This window comes from Orcinus orca, chromosome 5 (assembly GCF_937001465.1).
Source record: "Orcinus orca chromosome 5, mOrcOrc1.1, whole genome shotgun sequence".
Taxonomy (NCBI): Eukaryota; Metazoa; Chordata; class Mammalia; order Artiodactyla; family Delphinidae; genus Orcinus; species Orcinus orca.
Genome location: NC_064563.1, coordinates 145,063,600 through 145,090,753, shown reverse-complemented (window position 1 = coordinate 145,090,753; position 27,154 = coordinate 145,063,600). Strand labels below are relative to the sequence as shown.

At 48.6% G+C, this 27,154-nt stretch overlaps 1 protein-coding gene across 1 annotated transcript; it reads right to left on the bottom strand.

The window, feature by feature from the left end:
• Positions 1-4,594: 4,594 nt before the first annotated feature.
• On the bottom strand, positions 4,595-25,876 carry MX1 (MX dynamin like GTPase 1). Its single transcript, XM_033418342.2, is given in 13 exon segments — positions 4,595-5,212; positions 7,570-7,711; positions 8,121-8,243; positions 8,588-8,666; positions 11,443-11,655; positions 13,415-13,551; positions 14,200-14,354; positions 15,102-15,165; positions 15,167-15,241; positions 16,463-16,654; positions 20,999-21,124; positions 22,149-22,226; positions 25,750-25,876. Coding segments are annotated over 11 exon segments (1,584 nt in total). The 5' UTR covers positions 21,104-21,124; positions 22,149-22,226; positions 25,750-25,876; the 3' UTR covers positions 4,595-4,913.
• Positions 25,877-27,154: the final 1,278 nt, after the last annotated feature.

Here is a 27,154-nt window from a genome sequence, read left to right as displayed (position 1 = left end):
GTGGGGTGTCTACTGACCCTCTTAAGGTCTGCTAATCACGTGGAAATTGAGGTGACCCAGGGCAATCAGGGATGCTGATTAAAGATACACTGTTTCCTGTAAACTTTCTACATGTTACTACCTCAGTGCTCATGGAATCTGGGCCGTGATCCTCTAAGTAGTTCTACCCCTGACTCTGAAACTACTGTTGTCTTTGCCTGTGTGAACAGCAGCGGACTTGAGTTGCTGGCTCCGAATTGAATGCTCTGTAAGTGACACGCTAAAGCACAGCACCTGTGCTTGTGACAAAGAAGAGAGAGGTGTGTGTTGGACTCCCTGTGACCCCTTCCAGCCCCTAACGTTTCCCTGGAGGGAAGGTCACGTTTCAGTTGCCAAGTGTGAAGCATAAACGCAGGGCCGTGAGGTTCTGCACCCTCTCAGACACGCTGGTGTTTCCAAGAACAAATTGAGTGATTCTGTGCTAGGACTTAACCTTGGAACGGAAGGCTGTACAATCCGCTCGCAGGATGCTTGGCCTGCAGCAACCGCAGGGACCATCCGGACGCGCCTGCTCCCCGAGGTGGATTTTAAAAAGCATTGTCATGGTGAGAAGGCGTTCCTTCTTTAGTGCTTCTCTTAATTTATGTGATCACTGTTTGTCTTCTGTTTTGTATCTTTTTTAAATTGTAAAATTCAAGTGTGAAAAATTGTACAAATAAATTATACATTCTTTTTCCAAACGTGTTGAGGCTCTGGAGATCTGTGTGGCCACCGCGAGCCAATCTGCGTTACTTTGTAGGGCCGGGATGTTGGAGCAGCTGCTGCGTGGTGGGGTGGGTCTGAGGCTGGGGGGGAGGGGCTGGGTCTGAGGCAGCGGGCGGGGGGTGGGGGGTGGGGAGTGGGGTGGGAATCACTTGTACCTCCCACTTCTCCCAGATTCAGACCCCGAGACCCAACTCTCTTCTAGAACTCTCTGCCCAGTGTCCCAAGAGTTTTCAGAACCTGCCTCCTCAAACATGAGGCTAGCGTCTCTTCCCCTAAAGCTGTCTTCCTAAAATCCCCACGAGCTCACGGTGGCAGAGCTGCTTCCTTAACTAACAAGCATCTCCGTCCCTGGAGTTGTGGCCACAGGTGGGAGAGGGAGCTTGGGTAAATGTTTTCCTGCCTGGAACAAAAATCCATTCTCATTCTTCAAATTCCCCAAATCCAGCAGGTCCCAACAGGTAACAGGTGATTGGAGAAAACAACTGGCCGTTGTCTTCATCATGTCAATTTGCGTTAAAATTATGGAAAAACTTGTAATTGAAAAAGAAAAGAAAGCACATGTTTTTGTTAGATAACGTTCAAAAATACAGTTGAGGGCTTCCCTGGTGGCGCAGTGGTTGAGAGTCCGCCTGCCGATGCAGGGGACACGGGTTCGTGCCCTGGTCTGGGAAGATCCCACATGCCGCGGAGCGGGTGGGCCCGTGAGCCATGGCCGCTGAGCCTGCGCGTCCGGAGCCTGTGCTCCGCAACGGGAGAGGCCACAGCAGTGAGAGGCCTGCGTACCGCAAAAACAAAAACAAAAACAAAAAAATACAGTTGATTCTTGTTACTCGTGGCAATTATGTTGTACAAAGTCATCGCGAACCTTGAATTAGTGAATATTGAATCATGGCTCCTAAGGAACAAATAGGGGCAGGTGCCTGCCAGCCACCTGTCTTTGTCAACCCATCACTGCATAACCTTGTTCGGTATGTGTTTGTTTAAAGACACCTTATGGGTATATATTGTTCGTTCGTTAGCATTGAACTTATGGCCAACAGCCCTAAAAAACTCACTCCTGAAGGACGCTTCTCCGTAGGGCACAGCCCAGCCTGCCTGCACTTAGCACACTAGACAGCTCTTTCCCACTCTGCTTGGGGCCATTTCAACAGTGAAATCACCAGCCCAAAGTACAAAAATGCTAAAAAAACACCGCATTAAATAGACTGAAAATGATACTTCTTTACAGTCTGAGCTGAAACGCATTCAGCAACTCAAATGTCTTGCCCCTCTGCCCCTGTCCACAAGTGTTGATTTTGCGGGGAACCAATAAATTTTAAAAGCAAGTTGGTGAATCCACCCATAAGGGATCTGCAAATAATAAAGATTGTATACCTGAAAACGTCCATGTGGGCAAGGCAGCTGACATGCTTTCCAGTCACACTTTTCATTTTGGAGTCCCCTCGTGAATGGTTTTACTTCTGGATGAAGCTGATTTCACCTAAAAAGTCCAGCCAGAACACTGAAAACATTGATATGTTTGTACTTAAACCTTTATAAAAGACATAGGTTCGATTTGCTCAATATAAATGAACCCAAAATACTAATTAAAGTGGAAATGAGTATTAAGGAAAGTGTGGAATCTGTGTTGATCGTCTTGTGGCTTCCTGCAGCTGGGGCAGGGTGAGTTCGCAGCGTGGAAAATGAATGAACTTTGATTCGCTTCTTGCTGAGCTGTTATGGAGGTCGGGGTACAGTCCTACCTTAAACTCGGGTCCCTGGCCTGTTCTCAGCTCCTTCTCTCTGGTTCTCCTGTGGTTTCCCTGACCTGGCTCTGATTTCAGAGACATTTTCCTTATGGCCAAGGCTTCACCCTGGAACCTGACTTTTTAAAGAGACACACACACACACCCCTGGTTGAAGTCAAATCCTTTGCTGCTTTGGACGCAGAGAAGGTTATGTGGCACGGGCCAGAGCTCTTCTCCCAGCGCCCCCAGTGTTTTAAGGGCTGCAATTTAGGCTACTTCCAAAGTGACACTTAAAAGATTCACTGTTGTACCAGCTACCTCATTTTAAATGAATTAACCCCATAAACATGGGCGTTGCTGTGATTAAAGAACCTGATCTTATAATCCCCTGAAAATCCACTGATCCATTTGAATCCACTGAAGGTGAGTAGATTCAAGGTCAGTGCCCCTTTTGCTGCTTTTATGGCTACCTGGCGGATGATTTGTCCCTGGGACTGGATTCCTTTCCTCCCAAACAAAAACTGACCACGGGGCCTTTTCTGGCTGGCTGGCTGCTTTCGTCTTTGCTTTCTGCTCCAGAAGGAGAGAAATAAAGGGAGGTCTTCCATAGCATCTTAGAAAATAGTCAGGCATCCGGCAAGTCATTTGGACAAGTGCCCAGCATCTCCTATGCCCACTCCACCCCTCACAGCATTTAGTAAGCACCTGCAGACCCTGCATTCTGGAAAAATGAGGCCTCCTACTTTGGTCAGTTCAATGTGATCTGGCCCCTCTCCTTGCTCTGCTCCAGACTCAGCCCCATCCTATGGGATCAGCTGAAGCCCAGGCTTGCCTGGAGTGAGGGACCACAAGTGGGCATCACTGCTATTCTAGCACATTCTGCACACGTTGATGGACCTTCAGGCCGATGCTGTACAGCAGGCAGCAGACCCTGGAGTTGCAGGTTCTGATCCGGGTGCCGCCCCTCATGGGTGGAGATGGGAGATGTGAGAAGGAGAATGGCGGGGGCAGTTCAACCCTTTGCCTGAGCCTCTCCGCCCTCTGAGTGAAGGAATCACACAGAGTGAACTCCAGGGCTGTCTCTCCCTGAGTCCTGAGCAGGTGAGAGGAGAGACAGTGCACTTCTCCCCTATCGATGGCTGGTCGGAACAGGCCTGAGGGATTCCTGGACGTCTGTTCTTTCGGGGTAACAGGAAAGTGATTATGAGTACCTTGTGAGTCCCCAGCGGGCTTGCTCCCTAGGGAAATTCCCGTTCTCTGGAGCACATACTATCAGCTTTCTTCCTCCACTCAGTCTAGGAATCGCCAGGAAAACCGTAGCGACAGCAAAGAAGAACCCTTGGCAACACGAACACCTCTGATTCTGGTCCCTTGTTGGTATTGGAGCAGTTACTCAGTCCAGCCACGAGGGGGCGCCAGCCTCCAAGTGTCCAGAGCACCCCGTCTCGTACATGAATTCGCATATTGTCCCAAAGCATTGAGGATCACGGAGTCCTGAGTGTCAGAAGGGCCCTGGGATGGGGGTGCGGGTACGGTGGGGGCTGGGTGGGAGGGGACAGTGTAGCTAGTTCACCCCCCTCTCCCCAACAACAAGCGGTTGTCCCACTGGGCCTGGGAGTGGACAGCTCGTGAGATAGCCACTCCCTTCCTGGCGGGCTGTCTGCGTGCGCCCCCAGCCCTGCCCAGTCCAAGGACACTCAGGACCGTGCTGTGCTCCTTCTGGCCAATTCACGGTTAACGGTCCACCTTCTCTGCCCCCCAGACCTGCATTGGCCTGTAAAACCCCACTGGCTGGGCAGTGACTTCTCTGGACGTGGGCTGTTTACCTGTCAGCCTCATGCCAGGTGGCCAGCGGTTAAGCAGACTGGACACTTGATCAACACACGTTATACACAACGAATGCCGATTGCTTCACATTCTGTCCCGTTTCTTTAACTGGATTCCCCATTTTCCTTCAGCCTCTCATCAATAACCGACCACACTCCTCTGTTCAACTGCTCGTTGTGACCTGATCCAGCACCGAGGGAAGCGGTAGTGCCCACCGACTGCTCCAAGCGTTCCCGCCTGCTGTCACTGTCAGACTTCTCCCCCCCCCCAGATAAAGAAGGTGTCAGAGAAATGTCTGGTCGAAACGAGTTTATTACAAATCAAAGAAATAGGCTTCTGTGTGCATTCACACACGTGGCACTAATGCCCCTAAAACGTCGGGTGTGAAAGGCCACTACAGAAACCGGAATGACCCTCTTAGGATGCTGTGTGGGCATCGGTAACTGATGAAGTGATGCAGAGAGCACAGGGCAGGCGTGGACCATCTGTGTAAATCACTTTATGCCCGAAGCCAGCATGCCCATCACAGCTTCTTACTAGGTCGTCATCCACTAACAGCAGGGATGACGGCTACAGTCTGACTACTAACCACTGGCGCAACTGTGAAATGATCAGCTAATGACGCGAGGCTGGCAGGGAAAGATGTCGGTCGCTGGCTCCCTGGAGACCCCGGGGCGGGGCGGAGGGCGGGTTCAGCCGGGGAACTTGGCGAGCCGAGCCCGGGTCAGCCGCTGCGGCGGCTCCCTCAGGAGCTTCCTCCTGTCGCTGGTGTCGCTGCGCTCCTTCAGCAGCCTGTCGTACTCGTCCTTGTTCTGCAGCAGCTGCAGCATGCCGTTCCGCAGCTGGACGAACGTCTTGAGCATGAAGAACTGGATGATCAAGGGGGTGTGGCTGGAGATGCGGGTGCTGACCTCCTGACAAGAAGGGAGGGGCAGTTAACAGGAGGGTGAGGGGCTGCGGCCGCCAGGAGACCCTGACGTCACCGAGGAGCCCCCGGCACAGACGAGACCTGGCGGGTGCGAAAGCTCCCCACCTGGGATTCAAAAGCACCCTCGTCCTCTGTGCTCCAGGCGGCACCACGTCGGGGGCCAACCCCAAGCCTGGGCTCCCACCAGCCTCTCCTGATCACTAAATGCTTACTTCTGATGCGAGAGGGTAAAGTGTGCTCTAAAAAGGTTAATGGGCAGACTGAGTACAAAAACTCTGCCCCAAAGATTTTATAACCTTTTTTCTTTTTAAATCAAAGCTAAAATTATTTGCAGAAAAGGAGCTGGGCTATCAAAAACCACAGAAGGGAGCTCTCTGAGTTCTGGGCACGTTGAAAGTTCGTTTCGACCTTCCTTTCTCCCTCTCTGTAACTCAGCAGGACCCAGTGGGGTCCTGGGACAATATCCCCTCCTCACCCCACCCATGTCCTCTGCTTTCCCTTTGTCTCTAAAAAAAGAAAATGTATCCAAAGGATAAATTTAATCAGAGAAATGAAAAAAGGCAGCAACAAAGGAAAATAGTCAAGCCAAACAAAATAATAATAGTTTAGCCATTAAACAAAGTCAAGGACCTTTAGTCCCTCCTCAAGGGCTACAGACAGTATTTTGCGCCATGTCCTCTGAGCTGCTTTACAGAGACTAAAACCCCCGCCACGTAAAAGAAGTTAATCATATGCTGCCCACAATCACGTAGCCCCCAGATCAGTTGGAACCAGAGGGTTGAGGATGTTGACTGTTGGTGACCTCACCACCAACCAATCAGAGGAATGTCCACGAGCTCATCATGCACCTCTTTAGCATGTTGACCCTTCCTCTTTTCCCTACAGAATCTCCAAACAAAACCTGGAAAATGGGGAATTGGTTCTTTGGGCCATGAGTCCACCTTCTCCCCAGGATTGCCGGCTTCCTGAATAAAGCTGTCTATCATTTTACCCAATACTTGTCTCTCAGTACTGGATTCTTGAGCAATGAGAAGCAGAACCTGGGTTGGGTAATGTCACCACACCCCACCTGCTAGTGCAAAGTTTCTCTTTCCTGAGATAAGTTGATCTCTCAACAAGCTGATATATACTGGTACTGCAGCAAGTTCTGCAACCTCTCCGTGCTTCACTTCCCTTCTCTATAGTATGAGCACCTGGCCTCATGGGAGGGCTGAAAAGATTACATGAGCTAAAAACAAAAGTTTATAAAGATGGCAGGAGTGGAGCAAGCACTCAGGGTATGTGCGTGGAGGGAATCAGTGAGCTGGAGCTGGAACACATGCTCCGTGCCCCAGGATGAGGGCAGGCGAGGGATGGGACCGCCAGTGTCACCAATGCAGGGCGGGAGAGAAGGGACAGGCAGATGAAGGCATTCCAGGGGGATGCTGGGGCCAAGAAACCGACGTCTGATGTTGGAGAATGGACACCAGCTGAAAGGAAGGGCTGGTCTGTCTGACCGGCAAAACCACACACCCAAACAGCTTTTGAGAGTCTGGTATGAACACGGCTGCAAAAGTCATTTTCCCGTTGTCCTGGAGATCATCCAAATCATCCCTAGTTTTGGTGAAGTAGGAGATGGGTAATGTTCAGCCTGTGACCCCCGTGTAACAGAAGCAGGGGCGGCCAGACAGAGCCACATAGGGGGAGGGGAGCAGCACGGGTCAGACAGGGAAGGAGAGGGAAAGCCTTTCCTGCCGGGGAGCTCCCTGGTGAGCACAGTAGCCCAGTGAGCAGGGCTGGTGCAGAGTTCTTCCTGACCAAGTGGGTGTGGGGGAGCTGAGGTGGTGGGCCACACAGAGAATCATACAGAAGGGCCACATTGGCATGAGACCATCTCTTGGGAGCTGAGAGGAAATTTCTGAGTAGTGAAAATCAGCTCCCCTGCACCTCTCCGTTGTATTTTCTTTTCATCACCGCAACTATAAGATCCATTACAGGACACGTCAGGCTTCAAGGCCTTGGTGGGTTAACCAAGATCAAACTGGGTTATTTCAGGGGCAGCACCGTTGGGAACAAAAAGAGTGTGACACACATGATATGTCGACTTGCTCACTGTTGAGGGAGGGCTGATTCTTCTGAGAGTCGTGACTGATATGGGCCAATGAATCTGTATTTTCTCTCTAGGTGTCCTCTGAAATCAGTACTAGACACTTGCTGGCCAGAGTTCAGGGATCTGAAACAGCACATGTGGCTTTCACGCCACTAACTCCTTACTCTGGGCGTCCTTCACCGACTGCATCACCCAGCCCCCCGGCCCTGGACTCAGCTTGACTTGCAGGGTTTCCCATGGTGCCTTGGACTCACCTTTCCGGAAACTGTTTGCAACCACAATACTCCATCTGTAGAACTCGGTTCGCATTTTGTTAAACAGCCGGGAGTCATACTCTCTCACGAATTCTTCCCCTTCTATTATATTAGTTATCTCTTTATTAAATGCATCAATTTTCTGCCAAGAAGGAAAACGTTACGTATCAGCGGAGATATTCCAAATACAAGCAAAGTAGTTTGGCGGTCGCATGCATGCAGAGGGTGGGCGAGTCCTTCTCTGCTGCCTTACAGGCCCGGGTGGGAGGACAGGAGAGAAGAGGCTTTGGCAGCAGACAACCCCAAACTCCCCTCACTGCCCGGGGGTCTCGGGTGAGCGCGCTTGAGGAAGAGCCGATGCTGTGAATGGGATGGCCTGCCACTCCCTGCCCACCATCCTCCAACCCCAGCCCCTTTCTGGTGCTAAGTGGCCAGAAGGAGTCCGGATCAGCTTTAGGGGAGTGAAGAGAGACGTGCACAAGGCCCACACACGATCCCTTTGTAGACAGTGATGTGCGACTCTCCAGCTTGGTGCCCCTGGCAACACTCACATCTATCAGAGAGAACATCTTCCCACTTGCGTCTTCCGGGATATCTGAGCCATACTTCTGTAGTTCCTCTGTTATTCTCTGGTGACTCTCCTTTATCTGATTTTCTAACAGGGGCAGAGATTTCTGAGGAAAATAGAAAACAACGGAAAGCCATAAATATGAAGAGGGAATGAGTCAAGTTTGGCGATGACGGGAAAGGAAGAGTTAGTCCAGTGCTCATAAGATGCTACTTTGTAATCAGGCCAAGTGGATAGTTTATGAGCATCCCACTCAACGTGGTCCTCTGACAGGCAACATCCACACCACCTGGGAGAATCCCGGGCCACATCCAGACCCCCAGAATCTGAGCCGGCATCTTCACGAGATGCACAGGAGATCCACGTGTGCTGACGTTTGTTAGCCGACACGGTTAAGCTTTGTGTCTGCAGGATTCTATTCAGAGATTGGACAGCTTTGCAAGTACTTACACAGATGTGCATGATGAGTTCAGTGGTCAGTCTTTCGGCCAGGCACAGGACCGTGGCCCTTCCTTCCTCCAGAAGATCCCTGTGAGAGAAGACAACGTACGTGTCCATCTGGGTCTAGCCAGAAAATGCAAGTCGGCTCTCTGCTGCTAGGGAAAGCCAAGGCAAATCCAGTTACTTCCCACTGGATGGGATGTCCTGCATCTGGTCCCCAACAAATGTTCAGAATTGGATCGCATAGAGTTGACTGAATTTCAGTAATGTTAGGTATTTCAAAAATGGTACAGAATGATCCTGCCAGCTGATATATTGTGTCTCATGACATCTGACTATAGAAATGGTCTTTATAAAAATATACAGTCACCTCTAGATACGTTTTCATAACGTGCACATACCCTTCTATATACGTGATGCACGTCAGTATCGAGCCTCGTGAAAATATACTGACACAGGTTTACGGATGAACCCTGAACTGGGGGACCCACCCTTCCCCAAGAGGAGAACTTAAACCATGGGCTGGTTGGAGGAAGGAAGCCAAGCCCTTCTCTCACTCTTTCCAAATATGTGTTTGCAGGGTGAGTTATTACATGATATTCTATATTTTAAGGGACTTTTTAGGATGAAGGGCGGCCAGGAAGCATGAGTCCACACACCTCTTTGCAAGAGTACACTCGTACCTAAGTTTCAGTGTCCACACCTGTCAATTTTTAAAATTGTAAAATATACATAACATAAAATTCACCATTTCGGTCGTTTGTAAGCCCACATTCAGTGGTATTAAGTACAATTACGTTGCTGTGCGTCCATCACCACCATCCACCTCCAGAACTACCCCATCTTCCCCAAATGAGACTCTGTCCGCATTAAACGTCTCCCCCTCCCCCTCCTCCCAGGCCCTGTCTCTATGAATGTGACTCTTCTAGGGGCCTCGTACAAGTGGAATCATACAGTGTTTGTCTTTTTCTCACTGGTTTATTTCACTGAGCATAACGTCCTCAAGGTTCATCCGTGTTACAACATGTGCTAGAATTCCCTTCCTTTCTGAGGCCGAATGCTGTTCCACTGTATGGACGGACCACATTCTGTTTATCCCATTCATCTATCAATGGACACTCGGGTTGCTTCCATGCTTTAGCTAGTGTGAACAATGCTGCTATGAACACAGGTGTACAAGTATCTCCTCTGAATTATATGTCTCTGCAGGCTTCCGGGAGCATCAAATGTGATAACGTTTACGAAGGACATGGGTCTCCACCTGCATACACATGTGTGCACACAAGGGATCTCAGTGACTGTGTCACTTTTTTCTCCACATCTTATAAGCTCCTTTTCATTGGCTTCTCATTGCACAGCAGTCTAATGGTTGCCAACGCTGTGATCTCTTATTCTGGTTCATTTATATAAATCCCATGATTTTCAACATTTAGATTCTAAATTTTCACAATTAAAAACAAATCTGTGGGCTTCCCTGGTGGCGCAGTGGTTGAGAGTCTGCCTGCCGATGCAGGGGACGTGGGTTCGTGTCCCGGTCCGGGAGGATCCCACGTGCCGCGGAGCGGCTGGGCCCACGAGCCGTGGCCGCTGAGCCTGTGCGTCCGGAGCCTGTGCTCCGCAACGGGAGAGGCCACGGCAGTGAGAGGCCCGCGTACTGCAAAAAACAAATCTGTAAAAAAAAATATTGTATAATATTGCTTATATGTGGAATCTAGAAAAACGGTACAGATGAACTTATTTGCAAAGGAGAAATAGAGACACAGATGTAGAGAACAAACTTATGGATACCAAGGGGGAAGGGGGGGTTGGGATGAACTGGGAGATTGGGATTGACATATACACATTACTGTGTATAAAATAGATAATGAATGAAGACCTACTGTATAGCACAGGGAACTCTACTCAATACTCTGTAATGACCTATATGGGAAAAGAATCTAAAAAAGAGTGGATACATGTATAACCGATTCACTTTGCTGTACACCTGAAACTAACACAACATTGTAAAGCAACTATAATCCAATAAAAATGTAAACAAAAAACAAACCTGTGCTGAATATCCTTTAGCCAACATTAGTGGATACATCTCTGATTACTTTCCTGGGTGGAATTCCTAGAAATGGAACTCAACCTCGGACACGCACCTATGCAGACCGGTTCGCATGTGACCTCAGCACACATTCCCAGCAGCAGAGGTGAAGGTCCACGCCCCTCCTTTCCCACCAACTCTACATCTTCTCATTGTTTCAAATCTCACCAATTTATCAGTCTTTTCCTTTTTTAAAAATGTCATTTTTGGCATTAGGGTTAGAAAGACTTTTATGCTGGGATTATAAAATCTCCGTCTATATTTTCTTCTGGGACACTTATGGTGCCTTTCTTGTACTTAATTTTAAACTTCAACTGATATTATATTTGGGTATCCCATGTTAAGTAAGGTCACAATTTAATTTTTTCCCAAATATTAAACTATTATCTCAATGCCACTGATGGATGATCCAACAGACATAGCCCAGGGATTTGAACTACCACATTCATCATAGACCAAATATATGTATCTGAGTCTTATTTCTGGGTTTTCTACTTTGTTTCTATCCTGTTTCACTTACGTTTATATTCCGGTTCCAGAACCATACTATTTCAGTTATTGCAAAAACCTCTGCCTTATTTTGACGTTTTAAATTTATTCTTTGCGGTACTTCGTGAATTCCTCCTTTTTTCTTCCAGACAAATTCCATGGTCATTGTCAAGGAACAAACACACATGGACACTCTCAAAATCTGATCTCAGACAGCATCCATTTTCCCCCGTGAGGACGGAGGTCCTTAATTTTGGTTCACACTCGGAAAACACCACCCGCCCACCTGAAATGGGCGTGGTTCCCAAAGAAGTCCTGCTCCTTCTGCAGGCCCTTGGTCAGGCTCAGCTGGTGCTGGATGTCCTGCTGCCCCCGGCACTTGACGATCATGTAGCCCTTCTTCAGGTGGAAGACGAGGTTTCTCACCACGTCCACTACCTTGTCTTCGGTGCTTTTGTCCACCAGATCGGGCTTCGTCAAGATTCCTGCGACCCGGAGACTTTGGTTAGAGAATGCTCACAGCTTCGCAGAGCGGAAAGTAAGGACAGCTCCTGCCCCTGGGAAGGCAGGTCCCCGGCCCCTGGTTTCCTCCCACTCTGCTTGAGGGCACACAATAGGGCTTGCAGAGCGAAGGTGTGAGGCTCAGCCCCTGTGTTCTCCCCAAGCTCACATCACCCAGATCTCGGCTCTCACACCAAAGAGACAGTAGAGTGTAACGGCCCTTTTGTGTTCTTTCTGTCCAGTGGAGGAGTTCACTCTCAAGCTTTCCTGTGCATCTGAACCACCTTAAGGTAGGTCTTAAAATGCAGACTCTCAGGCCCCATCCCAGAGATTCTGATTCAGGAAGTTTGGTGGGATCGAGGGACTTGCATTTCTAAAAATTCTCCGATTATTTCTGGTGCAGGTGGGGCCTGGCTCACACTTGGAGGAACACTGGTCCAGCCAGGACCAGTTACATCACTTGCAGGGCCCATTACAAAATGGAAACGCAGAGCCCCTTGTTCAAACGTTGAGTATTGCAAGATGGCAGCATCAGAGCATCACACCAGGTGTGGACCTTTCTGGGTGCGGGGCCCTGTGGGACTGTCCAGCGAAGCCAGCCCAGGACTAACCCTGAGGTTTACCGTGTCCACTGGTAGCTGCTGCCCTGGCCCAGAGAGTCCCATCCCAGGCACGACAGGCAGCAGGACAAGCAAAGAATGAGCGCCTGCAGCTAAGGATGGTGGAGCAGAAGGTGGAAGGGACTGGGTCCTGACAGCGTCACTGAACAGCGGTCTTGAGGGAAGCAGCCTGTGCCCAGAGTTCTTGTTAGGCGTGAAAATAAATCGCCATTTGTTTCAGCCACTGTACTCGGGTTCTCTGCTATTTACAGCCAAACGCATTTTTTAAAACATAAAATTTACCATTTTAGCCATTTTTAGGTGCACAGTGCACTCCCACGTTGTTGGGCAACCTTGATCACTAACCAGCTCCAAAACCTTTTACTCCTCCCAAGCTGAGACTCTGTCACCACTGAACACCCACTCTTCTTTCCCCCTTTCCCCCCGTTTGACTTCCTGTCTCTATGAACTTGACCACTATAGATCCCTCATATAAGTGGGATCACACAGTATTTGTCCTTCTGCCCTGGCTTATGTCATTAAGCATAATGTCTTCCAGATCCATCCACATTGTAGCAGGTGTCCGAATATCCTTCCTTTTTTTTTTGCGGTACGTGGGCCTCTCGCTGTCGTGGCCTCTCCCGCTGCGGAGCACAGGCTCCGGACACGCAGGCTCAGCGGCCATGGCTCATGGGCGCAGCCACTCCGCAGCATGTGGGATCTTCCCGGACCAGGGCACGAACCCGTGTCCCCTGCATCGGCAGGCGGACTCTCAACCACTGCGCCACCAGGGAAGCCCTATCCTTCCTTTTTAAGATTGAATACTAGTCCATTGTATTGATACAACACATTTTGCGTATCCATTCATCTGTCTGGGACACATGGGTTGTTCTACCTCAAATGCACTGTCAACTGACATAACTGCTTTCTGATTTTGCCTCACCTCCTGAACCCACCATGCCTCTTATAAGCAGGTAGACAAGGATTACAAGCCAACATATGGCCAACAAGAGTCAAATGTAGCCCATTTCATGTGGCCTCAATGTGTTCTCAAAAGGTTCTCATCTTGCGTGTGTGCCAGGAAGCACCCACTGGATTCAAGGGATGCTTTTCCACTATCAAGCCACCTACTATTTTTAGATTCTTCCATCTTCTTACCTATGGTCCTGTCCTTGGAGGTCCACCTCCTGAGCCATGCGCAGTGCCTCCACGGTAGCGATGTCCACATTAGCGGGGACTAGCACCAAGTTGATGGTCTCCTGCTTAAGGATGTACTTCCTGATGAGAGACTTGATCTGTAAGAAAATGAGAGGGTATGAGAGATGAGACAGGTCCTGACCTTGTACTTGCTTCAGACCCTCCAGGTCCCAGAGGTATTTCTCCAAAGAAGCAACTATGGAGAAACGAGCCCACAACACAAGCCTGGTGGTACTTCCCAAGGCAGAGGAACTAAGTTCTCTGTGGTTCAAACAGGGAGAACTGTGAGGTCTTAACTCTTTAACTATCTCCTAAGACCTCAAATCTGACAGTCACAATGAAAAACAAGATGCCAAAAGAATTGCTTGACTATTCCCTAAATCTTTAATCCACAGAGTGAGATTCACTGATCTAGGAATATCATTAGACTTGCTTCTAATGCTCTCTTATGCTCCCCACATAAAACCCCTTCCTAATACGTGCTGGTTTAGAGATGGCACAAAATGTAACTATGACCCAAACGAGTCGCCGCATAAAACACAAATAAAATGCATTTCCAACTTTGCCTGTTTGCCTTTTTCCACAGAAGCTTCCACCCAACTTGGTGGAGTAGATTTCGACCATCACACTCTCCAAATTCCCTACCTCCTAACACCCACTCTTCAAGCTCAGTCCTGGACTCACTGATGCTCTAATGCAGCCCTACCCCCACAAGGCCCGGGCCAGGATGGAACCTGACGTTTCACCTGATATTCAATGTCGGCTGGCTGATTGCCCACAGCGATCCTGGTGATGCTGGGAAGGTCTATCAGGGTCAGATCCAGGACATGAGGGGAGGTGACTTCCAGACTAATCAGCTCATGACTGATTCCCGTGCCTTCCCCAGCAATGGCAACCTGGGCTAGAGAAGAGGAAGGAAAAAAACAGAATAGAGCTTAGGATGGAATATCACATTACAGCGAATCCTCTGAAAGCAACTCCCACCCACTGTGATTCACGGATGAGGCATGCAGTGAGTCCCCTACATAGGAATGAGGTCCATTCTGAAAGTGCGTTCATAAGTCCAAGTGTTAAGTTTCCCTTTTCAGATGTCTCACATCGATGATGTAATCTCTGTGGTCTGCATTTACCGAGCCCTGCCATAAATTAGCCTAAACCAGGGTTATGCAAGGACATGCACCCCACTCTTGGAGAAAAAGGACCCCCATTTCTGAATAGGGTTCAGTGATGCCCCAGTCAGCATTTTGGAATGCCTTTTTACCAGGTTAATAGGTGAAGGGGTTCCCTGGTCCCATACCCGTATACCTCTTCCATCAGATCTGTGGGATGGGGAAGCCCTTGAATAAGGGGCCAATACTCCGTATTTGGAGACAAGCTTCAAAATTCACACTACGCTCAGGTACGTACTTACATACTAAACAATAAACTACTGAGGTCAGATTCTGTCCAAAACACTGGTCTTAATGAGAGTAAAAGAAGAGAAAATACGAGAAAGCTGGGGGCCGGATGTAGGGAAGGGAGGGTTCCCCAGGGACCAGGACGGGCCCAGAAAGGGGAGAGTGGGAATGGTGACAGGCAGACCCCACCCACTTCACCTGGTTGACCAGACAGCCAAATAGGCAATGACAAACAAACACGGGACACTTACCTTCACTGATTTCCTTTTCCACCTGCGAAGCATCTGAAATCTCAGTCTCTTTGTCCCAGAAACTTGACTTTGCCTTTCCACTCGTCTTCATTCACAAGTTTTTTCAGTTTCAGCACCAGAGGACATCTTGTAACAATACCTAGGAGGTCATTATCCATCAGTTCTATACGCTGCTCTTAACAGTCCTATATGGTGGTCTTAGACCAGTGGTTCTCAAATTTCTATATAATCATCTGGGGAGACTGTTAAAACTGTAGACTTTCTGGTCTCACCCTCTGACACTCCGACACATTCTATCTGGGGTGACTCACGAATGTGCATCTTGACTGTATGTCTCAGGAGGTGTTTGGCTTGAAAGCCACTTCTTTAGACCCCCTTCTTCACTCCAGTGTTTTCCATCAGCCCAGGTGGCAAACTACAGTGGGGAGCCCCAAACTTCTGCAAATGTCTTCCATCGTCCCCCAGTGCACACACCCCACTCCTATCAGGAAGGGGGACTGCCCCCGCCAGGCCCCCTCACCACAGTCCCCTTACTGTAAACTTCTTCCAAATCCCACCCGCCTTCACATCTGACCCGTATTTCAAGACCCAGCTCAGGTGTGCCTTCTTCCCTGGAGCCCTCACTGATCCTTGGCCTGGTGGTTCAAAAAGCACCACTTAGCAGAGCACCAATCCTCACCTCCCAGATGGAGGGTCACCTCTTGGGAAGGGGCTCAGGAAGGACACTCACATGCACAGTGTTCAGGGCTGAGGACCCACATGCATTTACTCAGACCTTCCGCAAGTGTAGGTTATGGACCATCCACACTAAACCTGTGATGAGAGGATGTTATGAATTGGGTCTCCTCCCCCCGCCACCCTGTCAGACTCATATGTTGAAGCCCCTAATGCCCAACGTGACTATACTTGGAGATAGGGTCTTATCTTTAAAGAGGTAATGAACATTAAATGAGGTCATAAGAGTGGGGCCCTAAACAACATGTCTGGCATCCTTCTAAAAAGAGGAAGAGATCCTAGACATGGGTGCACATAGAGAAAAGGCCACGTGAGGACACAAGGAGAAGAGGGCCATGTGTAAGCCAAGGACACAGGCCTCAGGAGAAACCAACCCTGCTGACACCTTGATCTCGGGCTTCCAGACTCCAGAACTGCGAGAAGTAAATTTCTATTGTTTAAGCTCCTAGTCTGAGGTCCTCTGTTACTGCAGCCTGAGCTGATTAACATACAGGGCAAGTGCTTAGGCAGCTGTCCAGGGCCTGTGGGAGCTGCCCTCCTGGGGGCCTTCCCAGAGACCTCCCCTTAAACCACTGGTCCCCAGGATGCCTTGTGGCTTGCAGGAGGCTGGCCCGGCAGAGCTTATCGCTGCCTCTGGGAAGGGCGAACCCCGACAGAGCCTCCAGCACAGAGCTCTTGCCCGAGCTCTGGTCCCCAGTGACAGCGATGGTGGGCAGGGCCAGGCCCTGCTCCACGCCCAGGGCCCGCAGGGAGTCGATGAGGTCAATGCAGGGCCGCACCTTCTCCTCATACTGGTTGTACAGGTTGTTCTCAGACCCCTGGAAGAGGTAGAGTGGGAGACCTCTATCATAGCCTGCAGGTCACATGCCATCAAAGATGGACAACTTCAATCAACCTAATATATACAGGTGATTGGAGTTCTCAAAAGAGAGTGGGGGCAAAACAGAAATAAATACTTGAAGAAATAATAGCTAAATTTTTCCCAAGCTTGGTGAAAACTATTAGCCCAAAGATCCAAAAAGCTTGATGAATCCTGAGCAAAGGAAACATAAAGTAAACTACATCAAGGCACATGATAGTCAAATTGCTCAAAACCAGTGATAATGACAAAATGTTTAAAGCAGCCGGAAAATAACATGTGATAAGTACAGAAGAACAAAGATGAGATTTACAGCACATTTCTCACTAGAAGCTATACAAGTGAGTAGACAGTGGAGCAACCTTTTTAAAGTGCTGAGAAAAACCATCAACCCAGAATTCTCTACCCAGCAAACGTATCTTTTAAAATAATGAAAGTGAATAAGGACTTTTTCGGATGTACAAAAGTGAATGAATTCATCACCAGCAGACCTGCACTACAGGAAATGTTTAGGATGTCCTTCAAGCCAAAGGAAGATTATATTGAATGGACTTCTTAATCTACACCCAGGAATTTACACCAGAAATGGTGACCACTATGCTTTTTTATTACTTAATTATCTTTAAAAGACATTTGACTATTTGAACAGAAATAACAATGTATTGTGGGGTTTAAAATATTGATAAAATTAAAAATCATGATAAAATAGCATGAAGGCTGGGAGGGGAGAAATGGACACATACTAGCGTAAGGTTCTTATACATGAAGTAGTATATTAGCACTTGAAGGTAAACTTGATAAGTTAAGGACACATAATATATTCCCTAAAACAGTTTCATTTAATAAGCCAACAGAGGAGATAAAACAGAATCATAAAAAAAACTTGATTAATTCAAAAGAAGGCAGGAAAAGAGGAAAGAGGAGATGAAAAACAAGGCAAATAGAAAACAAATAGCAAAATGATCTTTCCAAGCCAGATTACATTAACAATCACAGAAAATCTAAATAGTCTAAATACTCCTAAAACAGTCAAATGACTTTGAAAAAGAAGAACAGAGTTGGAGGGCTAACATTCCCTGATTTCCATAATTACTATAAAGCTGTAGTAACCAAAACAATGGGATACTGATGCAGAAATGGAGAAAGAGAATGGAACAGAATGCATAGTCTAGAAATAAACCAATACATTTGTGAACAACTGTTTTTTGACCAAAGTACAAGGGGAATGCAGTGGAAAAAAGGTAGCCTTTTCCTTCAACAAATGGTACTGGGATAACTAAACATCTGTATGCAAAAAAATGACCTTGAATCTATGTTTAACACCATGTACAAAAATTAACTCACAGTGGAACACAGACCCAAATGCAAACTCTAAAACTATAGAACTTCTAGAAGAAAACACAGGAGAAAATCTTTGTGACTATGGATTAGGCAAGGATTTCTTAGATATGGCCCCAAGAGTAAGATCCATAAAAGAACCAACACATAGATTGGACGTCATCAAAATTTAAAACATCTAATCTTTAAAAGAGACAGTTAAGAGAATGGAAAGACAAGGCACAATGTTTGCAAAGCTTATATCTGACAAAGGACTTGTACCCAGAATATATATATAAAGAACGCCCAAACCTCAACAACAAGGAAACCAACAACCCCAGTGGCGAAGAAAATAAGAAAAAATCATTTTACCTTTTACCTTTTTCTAATTCCTATTTTTGTGTATGCTTTATAATATAATTAAATTTTACGGGAATAGTTGTTTTATAGCATCGTGAGAAGGTGTTCATAGTTTGGACCCGATGCGCCTTTGTGGTCGGGCTGTCCTGTGCCTTGTAGGAGGTGTAGCAGCATCCCTGGCCTCTATTCACTAGTCACTTTGCGTTGTGACAACCAAAATGTCTTCAGAGATTGCCAGGTGTTCCAAAGGGTAAAACTGCCCCCAGATGAGAACCACTGCCTTACAGAATGCCTGAGTGCAACATTTCATACATGGGAAATGTTGACAAGATTCAGCAGAGAAGGGGGTACACACACTGGCAGGGATGCCCTTGGCCAAACTTTAACGGGGCTCCTTTGAGCCCCCTTCTCCTCTAGGCTTCTCCTTCACCTACTGAGTCCAGACTTATCAAAGAATCGTGCTAAGCCAGTTCATCCAGAATCTCCTCAGCTTTGACAGCCAGTCAGTTCCTTCCTCACCTCCCTTGATCCTAACCTAGTTCCTCTAGGTAATTCTTCCTCCTGTCCTCCACCCTGCCTGCTGGCTATAAATCCCCACTTGTCCTTGTATCCACATTGAGCGGAATCTCTCTCCCCTATTGCAATAGTCTTGAATAAAATCTTCCTTGCCCTTTTTAAACAAGTGTCCTGAGCAATTTTTCTCTATAACAACACTTCAGAAAGGTTCAGAGCACAATTCCCCACAGAAAGACTCATGGTGGCTGTGCACACACCTGGCTGTACCTTTACACTCATCAGTGACCTCAGTCTTAGCCCTCCTTATGGGTTCTTTCTGTTTTCGTTTCTTTATACCACCCATTCATGAGAGTTTATAAAACATGAATACTAATTAGTCAAAATGCATGTACCAACCACCTGGGTTAAGAAAACACATAGTCCCTGTACTTAAGACACTCAATCTACCCCTCCCCAGGCACCTTCCTCCTAAAACCACTTCAGCCCCAGAAGGTTCTTCCATTCTCAGGTTGGTGATAACGATGTCCTTGCCTCTTCATTACAGTCTTACCGCCCGTGCATCTTTCCCTAAACAATATGTGGCTTATGGTTGCCTGTTATGGATCTTTATATAAATGGGACCATATAGTATATTTCTTCTGTGACTTGATTCTAGGGTTCACCATTGTTTATCTATTTTTAGTTTTGTTTTTTTTGGCCACGCCGTTCGGCTTGCAGGATCTCAGTTCCACAACCAGGGTTGAACCCGGACCACGGCAGTGTAAGTGCCAAGCCCTAACCACTGGACCACCAGGGGACTCCCGCACCATTGTTTTCTAGACTCAGCCATCTTGATACCTGGAACTCTAGCTCGTTCCTTTTCACTGCTGTATGGAATCCTACTGCACGAGCACACCACAATCTATGTATGCACTCCACTACTCGTGGGCACTTGTGCTGTTTCTGGTTTTGCTTAGAAAGAATGCTATATGAACGTGGAAAAATGCTTCTCAAACTTCAGCACAAAGAAGCATCCCTTGGAGGGTCTGTTAGAACACAGATGGTAGGCTCTGTCCCTGAAATTTCTGGTTCACTAGGTCTAGGGGAAGGATATGTGAGTGTGATCACTTCCACGTCAAACTTCCCCGGGGATGTTGATGCTGCTTCTCTGGGGACCACACTCTAAGAACCAAGGTCTACACCTAGAAGTGGAATTGCTGGGTCATAAGACACCCCCTGTTCAACCTGGCCGAAAAAGGCAAAGCTACATCCGAATACATGGGTCTGAGCACTGGGAGTCCCTCCTGCCCTCCACCCTGCCAGTTACAGCCAGGAGAGAGACGACAGTTATATTAGGGTGGTGGAAAGATGGGTGGACCTTCTAATTTTTCTATGTCCTCCAATGTAGTTTGTAATATTGTTTAAAACATTGTTAAACATTGATTATGAAAATGGAGCCAACTGGGAAGACGCGGAAGATCCATTGTGTTGAAACATGTGACAGCGATAAACAGAGCTCTTCCTAAGTGCCCGGCCTCTGCCTCTTCTCAACAGCCACACAAGGTAAATACTATCATTATTCCGACTTTACAGATGGAAAATTGGGCTTCTAGAGGGAAGAATAACCACCCAAGATCACACAGCTGCCAGTGTCAGCACCGGAATCAAATTCAGGTTGAGCTGATTCCAGAAGCCAAGTCTGGTTCCCACCAAAAATATGTCTCGATTCTAGGAGAAAAGACACCACATGGCTTCACCGTGAGGTGGTGTCACAGTGACACCTCAGAGGTTTGAACTCGAGACTGAACCATGATGTGTGCATGTGATAACACAGGGCTCCTCGGGCCCAGTGCCTGGGGCCAATTCCTACACTAGCCGATCAGCATCTTGCCTGGTTTTCCAGACCAAAATTGCACCCCAACCAGCATCAGCTAAGGCAAAACACTGTCTGCATTTGGCTGCAAGAAGGGCCCGAACAGAATGAGTAGAGTCTTTGTATCCACGTCCTGCCCTCAGAGAGATGTGGAAGCGGGCACCTCCGGGCAGCAACGGCATCACTGTATCAGTGGGCAGCCCGCAAGTGGACACAGCTCAGGTCCACACGGAGAGTGGTTTTCAGGTATCAACTTACCGTTTCCTCATTTTTCTCCACCAGATCATCATTTCCATTTAGTAACAGATGACTGGATGCAGAAGGTGAATCGGGTTCTTTGATTTTCAAGTCAGAATGAACCATCTTCTTCCTTTATCAGGTCAGCTTAAAACCAAGTAGGTCAGGATTAACACAATTCAGAAGCTGAGTACATTCAATCATGGAACCAAACCCACCATAAGACACACTGGGACACAGTGGGAGCTCAGAAAGAAATGACAGGACAACTCCAAGGAACCAAGTGTCAAATGAGGACAGATGCTCCCAACCAGCTCAGTGGTCTTCCAGGATATGCTTCTGGATCTCCAAAGACTTTTTTAAACTCTGTATTTCCCATCATGATTGTAGGTTGAACATCAAAAATTTTTTTCACCATAAATTTAAATAGTGGCAAAGGATGAAATTTCTGATGTATCTTTAAGTTTACATTTAAAAGTAAAATTATTATAAAATTCTTTCCAGTGTAGATGAGGGATTCTAAATATTATGATAATTTAACACCAAACCTGTGTTTTATAAAATATGAACTCCAGGGCTTCCCGGGTGGCGCAGTGGTTGAGAATCTGCCTGCCAATGCAGCAGACACGGGTTCGAGCCCTGGTCTGGGAAGATCCCACATGCCGCGGAGCAACTGGGCCCATGAGCCACAACTACTGAGCCTGCGCATCTGGAGCCTGTGCTCCGCAATAGGAGAGGCCGTGACAGTGAGAGGCCCGCGCACCGCGATGAAGAGTGGCCCCTGCTCGCTGCAACCAGAGAAAGCCCTCGCACAGAAACGAAGACCCAACGCAGCAAAAAAAAAAAAAAAAAAAAAAAATGAACTGCAAGTCTTTTACTCTGTTCCTTTTGATCCCCGACGTCAGAGTTTTGTTCCACTTCCCCCACCTAAATGGATCTTAAAGTCATTCATTTTATTTTTGAAAGCATTTAATTGGCCCCCTTATCATACTTGTCTGCACCCAGAAAATACATATGCATATATTTGAAATTCATTAAAAAATTTTTTCTGGGACCATAAGTCTCTAAATATTAAAATTTACACATCTAATAATCTTAGATAAAAGTAAATGAAAATATTTCTCCTATGACTTGAAATAAATGTTATAAAAAATATAAAGCACTTACTTACCTCCAATATACCTTCCTTTTACTTGACAATGTAACGTTGACCCGTCGGCAGAAATTCGGAGCTGTTCTCCGACACCTCCTTGAAATCAGGCAAAACATACAAATTAGACCAAAACCCGGGCGAATAAATGATAGCGCTCACCAAGTTTCTTCCCCATTGCTGAGAATGGTGCAAATGAAGGGGGGAGGGATGTGCTTTGAAAGAGATTCACAGTTCCCTAAGTCCTTTTTGTAAACCTTAAATATTTAAACTCTAAGGTAGATGGATAAGGCACAGAGCCTTGCTGTCGATGTACGGCCTGAATCAACACTTTTTTTTTGTGATGCTCTTGCTTCTTCTCAAGGGACCCTACCCCAAGGCCTATATGATTTTGGGTCCATACTGGTGCAGTTGAAAGGGCAAGTTTGCTAAAAAAAAAAGTGTACTGGGGGGAGAGGGATGCATTCTGTTCATTGTATAGTGAGAGAAAAGCAATTTTGAAAGGTGATCAATTTTAAAGAGTCCTTATGGAATCTGGCAATCTGGAAATTTATTCCCTAACCACAACCCACCCCCATGCCTTTGGAAAGACTTCATGTGCCCAGGGGGTCCCGGGTTGGAGCTGGGGCCCCATGTTAGAGACTACAACTTCAGTTGACCTTACTGCACCCAGTCAGGTGGCACATTAGTCCCCAGGGCTACCACCCCATGACCGTGGGTTCTTTGTGAACAAATTCCCTTCCTCTGTTTGTTTCATCAAATGACATTCCCTGAGGGCTTCCCTGGTGGCGCAGTGGTTGAGAGTCCGCCTGCCAATACAGGGGACACGGGTTCGTGCCCCGGTCCGGGAAGATCCCACATGCCGCAGAGCAGCTGGGCCCGTGAGCCGTGGCTGCTGAGTCTGCGCGTCCGGAGCCTGTGCTCCGCAACGAGAGAGGCCACAGCAGTGAGAGGCCCGCGTACCACAAAAAAAAAAACAAAAACAAACAAAAAAAAATGACATTCCCTGAAAGCAAAATCTTGTGACTTTTGTCTGTACATCTTAATTATTTGTACCTATCTTGGATCATCTTTGAAAATCAGTTTGGATCTCAGGAGCAAAGCCATCTCAGTAATAAAAACCAGTTTTACTTATTCATCACATTCAGCATCCAGCTGCACTTGTCAAACTGAGCTAAACGCATTCACCCATTCTGGCCATGCTGGACTCAAGCTGTGTGACCCTTAGCCCTCAGCCCCGAACTGCTCATGAAACGTCTAACCCCTACCCTGTGTCTGCAGACAAGATGGCAGGGAGCTTCGAGACGGGCACAGCACTGGGAATCTCCCTCCTTTCCAGCTCCCAGCTCCCCAGTCCTGCACACCCACACTGGTCAGTAGTGGGGTTACTGCACCAGGCTCTTCTCTCACTCCAAAGGTTGGGGAGGGGAGGGATGGGGAGAAACTGCCCAGGTGCTGTGGGTTCTTTCCATTCTGTCTGTCCACTCAGGTTCCCCCTGTCCATGGGGGTGGCTGGCTGGCGGTACCACCCCCTCCCCCTTAAGATCTCCCAGAGTGCGTTTGCCTATGGCTCCCAGACCCAGATGCCATTCCCCAGTGTCACTGGAGAATCCCTGCAGTGGAGGGTGGGGAGGGGATCAAAGGGTTGCCCAGGGGAGCTCTGTCCTTGTGGGAAAGCTTCCTCAGCCCAGTCTGCAGAGAGGAGCAGGGATGTGAGGGAGGATTGGCTCCCCTAAGCCCTAAATAAGGGCCACCTATCAAGCAAATTCAAGAAAACACCGGATTCAGTGTCTGCAAACTGCCCAAATAATTCAGTCCAGTTAACCCTCTCAGGACTTAGATTTGCTTTTTCTCATCAAAGTGTTTTGCCTTCCAGAACCTCACTGACATTTACATTGTTTATGATTGTAATAGGGAAGAACAAATCTGACTCCATATTAGATCTGTTTCTTTTACTTTTAACCTTTATATTCTATTCCTTTTGCTACAAGTTAATCATTAAAGAGATGTCGCCTGTAGCTTAAAGTAAACGTCATGGCCCCCAAGCCTGAATGTAAAATGAAATACCTTTTCAGCTCACAGGAAACACTCTGACCCAGCCCACCTGCGTATGGCTGCAGGAAAGAAGAAATTAGCACACCCCTTCCTCCAGTCAGGCTGAAATCCAGAGATATTTGCAGCAATTTAAGGCCTTTCTGCTTTACCTCTTCACCTCCCCGCTCTTTGTTGTACGAAAGAAACTAGCATCCAGACCCCGGGAAGAGGGTTCTCTAGGTCATCGCTCGTCCGTCTTCTCGGACTCCCAGCTTTCCGAATAAAGTCCTTATTCCTTACGCCCAACACCTCATCTCCCAATTTACCGGCCTCTCCCAGGGCGAGCAGAAACGGCGCAGACTCAGTAATTTGGTTAAAAGGTTAAAATCTTTGGTTAAAATCTTGTACTTTAGACCTAAGTCTCGCTGTCAAATCAAGATGAGCTGAGTATCGGGAGGTGGGCGGAAGAGAAGTGAAGGACCTGGGTGGGGGCGGGGGGGGGCGGGGGGGAGGGCACGTCCACAGGCCGGTGGGGAACTTCCTGGCCAGCAGCTCTGTTCTAAAGTAGAAAGATGACATGAACATTTTAGGAGTCTTCCGGGGACTTCAGAGCTGAGGGGGAGGTGGGGGGAAGGGTTGACATCACTTGACCTTACTTCCGACAAAAACCTGATTTAAAATTGGACTGAATGATTCCGAGGATCCCACACGCGCAGCTCTGCGGTCACCCGCGGTGGGGTCGGGGTGAGGAGGGCTGCGGCGCAGGTCTCATCAACGCCTGGGTTTCCCGTCAGCCCCCAGGGCTGTCCTACCTGCCTCCATCCTGAAGACTAAGTGTGCCGACTCCACGCCGTCGCACCCGGCTGCACAGGCTACGAGGAAGGCAGACCCTGGGCAACTCTCCATCCCCTGGGTTAAGGGTCCTCCACGCCGGGCACTTCTGCGTATGCCCCATCCCTCCGGCCAGCCCTTGCTTCCTATAGGGCGGCTCCGGCACGCAAAACCTCCCAGCGACCCTCCGCTTCAACCTCCCTCAATTCAGAAGGATTGGTGAAGATCCCTGGTCCATGCGCTTCCAAGGAAACCCCCGGGCAGCTGACTTGTCTGGTTTGCACTCCTTAGCAGGAAATATAAACTGATATATGAAGCTTGGTCAGCCGTTTGGGGTGCGCTCGGAGGTCACGCAGCAGTGGATGTGAAATTTTTGCAGTGCGCCCCTCTTAACCGGCTCCCTCGGAGACCCTCTTTGACCCCATCCCCTCCACGTGCCCACCTTCTCAGGCAGAAAAGCCGCCAGTTTGGGGGGTGGAGGACTGTTTTTGATGCATCACGCAGGAGCCTCAGCAGCGTGCCGGTAGGAAAGTAGAATCAGCCGTGCTCTCAGCCCAGCCAACGTCGCCATTACTATTACTATCGTCATCATCATAGTCATTATCATGTCAATATCACTAATAATCATGATCGTTTTTACTACTACTAGTTTGCGCAATACCCGCACCCCGGAGCGCTCAACTCCCAGCCAGCCGCCCAAATGCCCCGAGGCCTCTGGCCGGCGGAGGGTGCCCAGACCCAGGAGCGCGACACTTACCGTCCGCGTGCAGTGACCGGCGCCAGGCGCCCGCCGCTCTTCGGCTTTAAGCAGCGCGAGCGCCGCCCCTCGCTCCCCGCCCGCCCCGGGCCGCGGGGAAACGAAACCCTCACGTTCCCAGGGCTGCGGGATTAGAAACGAAACGTAATGCGTAGTGCACCAGCGCCTCCGGCGGCCCCTGCGCCCCGCGCCCCCAGCCTCCTCGAGGCCCCCCAGGTGTGTCCCCGCACCAGCAGCATGCCTGGGAGCTTGCGGGAAATGCAGATTCTCGGCGCCCACCCAGACCTGCTGCATCAGAAACTCTCGGGCGCAGGACCCAGCTACCTGAGCTTTATCCGCCCCTTCTGATGGTTCTGGCACGGTTTGAGAACCGCTGCTCTGACAGTCCCGAGTCATCCAAAGCTGAACGTAGCTTTGAACTTAGCTTTGAACTTAGCCGGTGCCTTAAACCTCTGGTCTTCTGAACAGATGCTTGATAACTGGGTGTCTTAAAACCCTGCCGTAGGTTCACTGGGAACATTCCTGCACCAAAACGGATTCTTACGCATTCTAAGCTCATGGCAGCTCCCCACCCCAATTCTTCCTCCCCCCTCAGACCCACATCATCCTCCTTTCTCAATTCTCCTTATCTTCTTCAAGCCCTCCCTGGAGTTTAGCTCATTTGCTTTCTTCAGGATGGAAGTGGGTGGAAGATGGAGGGGAGGGGTGGCAGGGTCAAGCGGACCAAAAAGTGGCCCTTCCAGTGAGGGCCCTGTGGGGGGCAGTAACCTTTCCTTTTGGAAGGAGCTGGCACCGCACCTCCCTTCCCCTTTGCTCAGCTAACGAGCCCTGACAACACGCCTCCTCCCTACAAGGACCCCTATTATTAGGAAGAACATCCCTCACGCCACACAAAGACCCAGGACCTGCTGCCTTTCCAAGTGCTGTGGTCAGGTGTCGAAAAAAAAAACCGCACACCTAAAAATTGAGAATCGTGTTTTATTTGGTGGACTTACTGAGGACTTACCCTAGAAGATGGCCTCTCAGATGGCTCTGAGGGACAGCTCCAAAGAGGTCAGGGAGGAAGCAGGATGTATAGGAGTTTCTGTAACAAAAAACAGGTAGCTGGAATGTCGAAAGATTACTGTTAATTAAAGAAAAACCAGGGCTTCCCTGGTGGCGCAGTGGTTGGGCGTCCGCTTGCTGATGCAGGGGACACGGGTTCGTGCCCCGGTCCGGGAAAATCCCATATGCCGCGGAGCGGCTGGGCCCGTGAGCCATGGCCGCTGAGCCTGCGCGTCCGGAGCCTGTGCCCCGCAACGGGAGAGGCCACAACAGTGAGAGGCCCGCGTACCGCAAAAAAAAAAAAAAAAGAAAAACCAGACATCTCAAGTGAATGACTTCAGCACTTTTCTATGTATGGGAA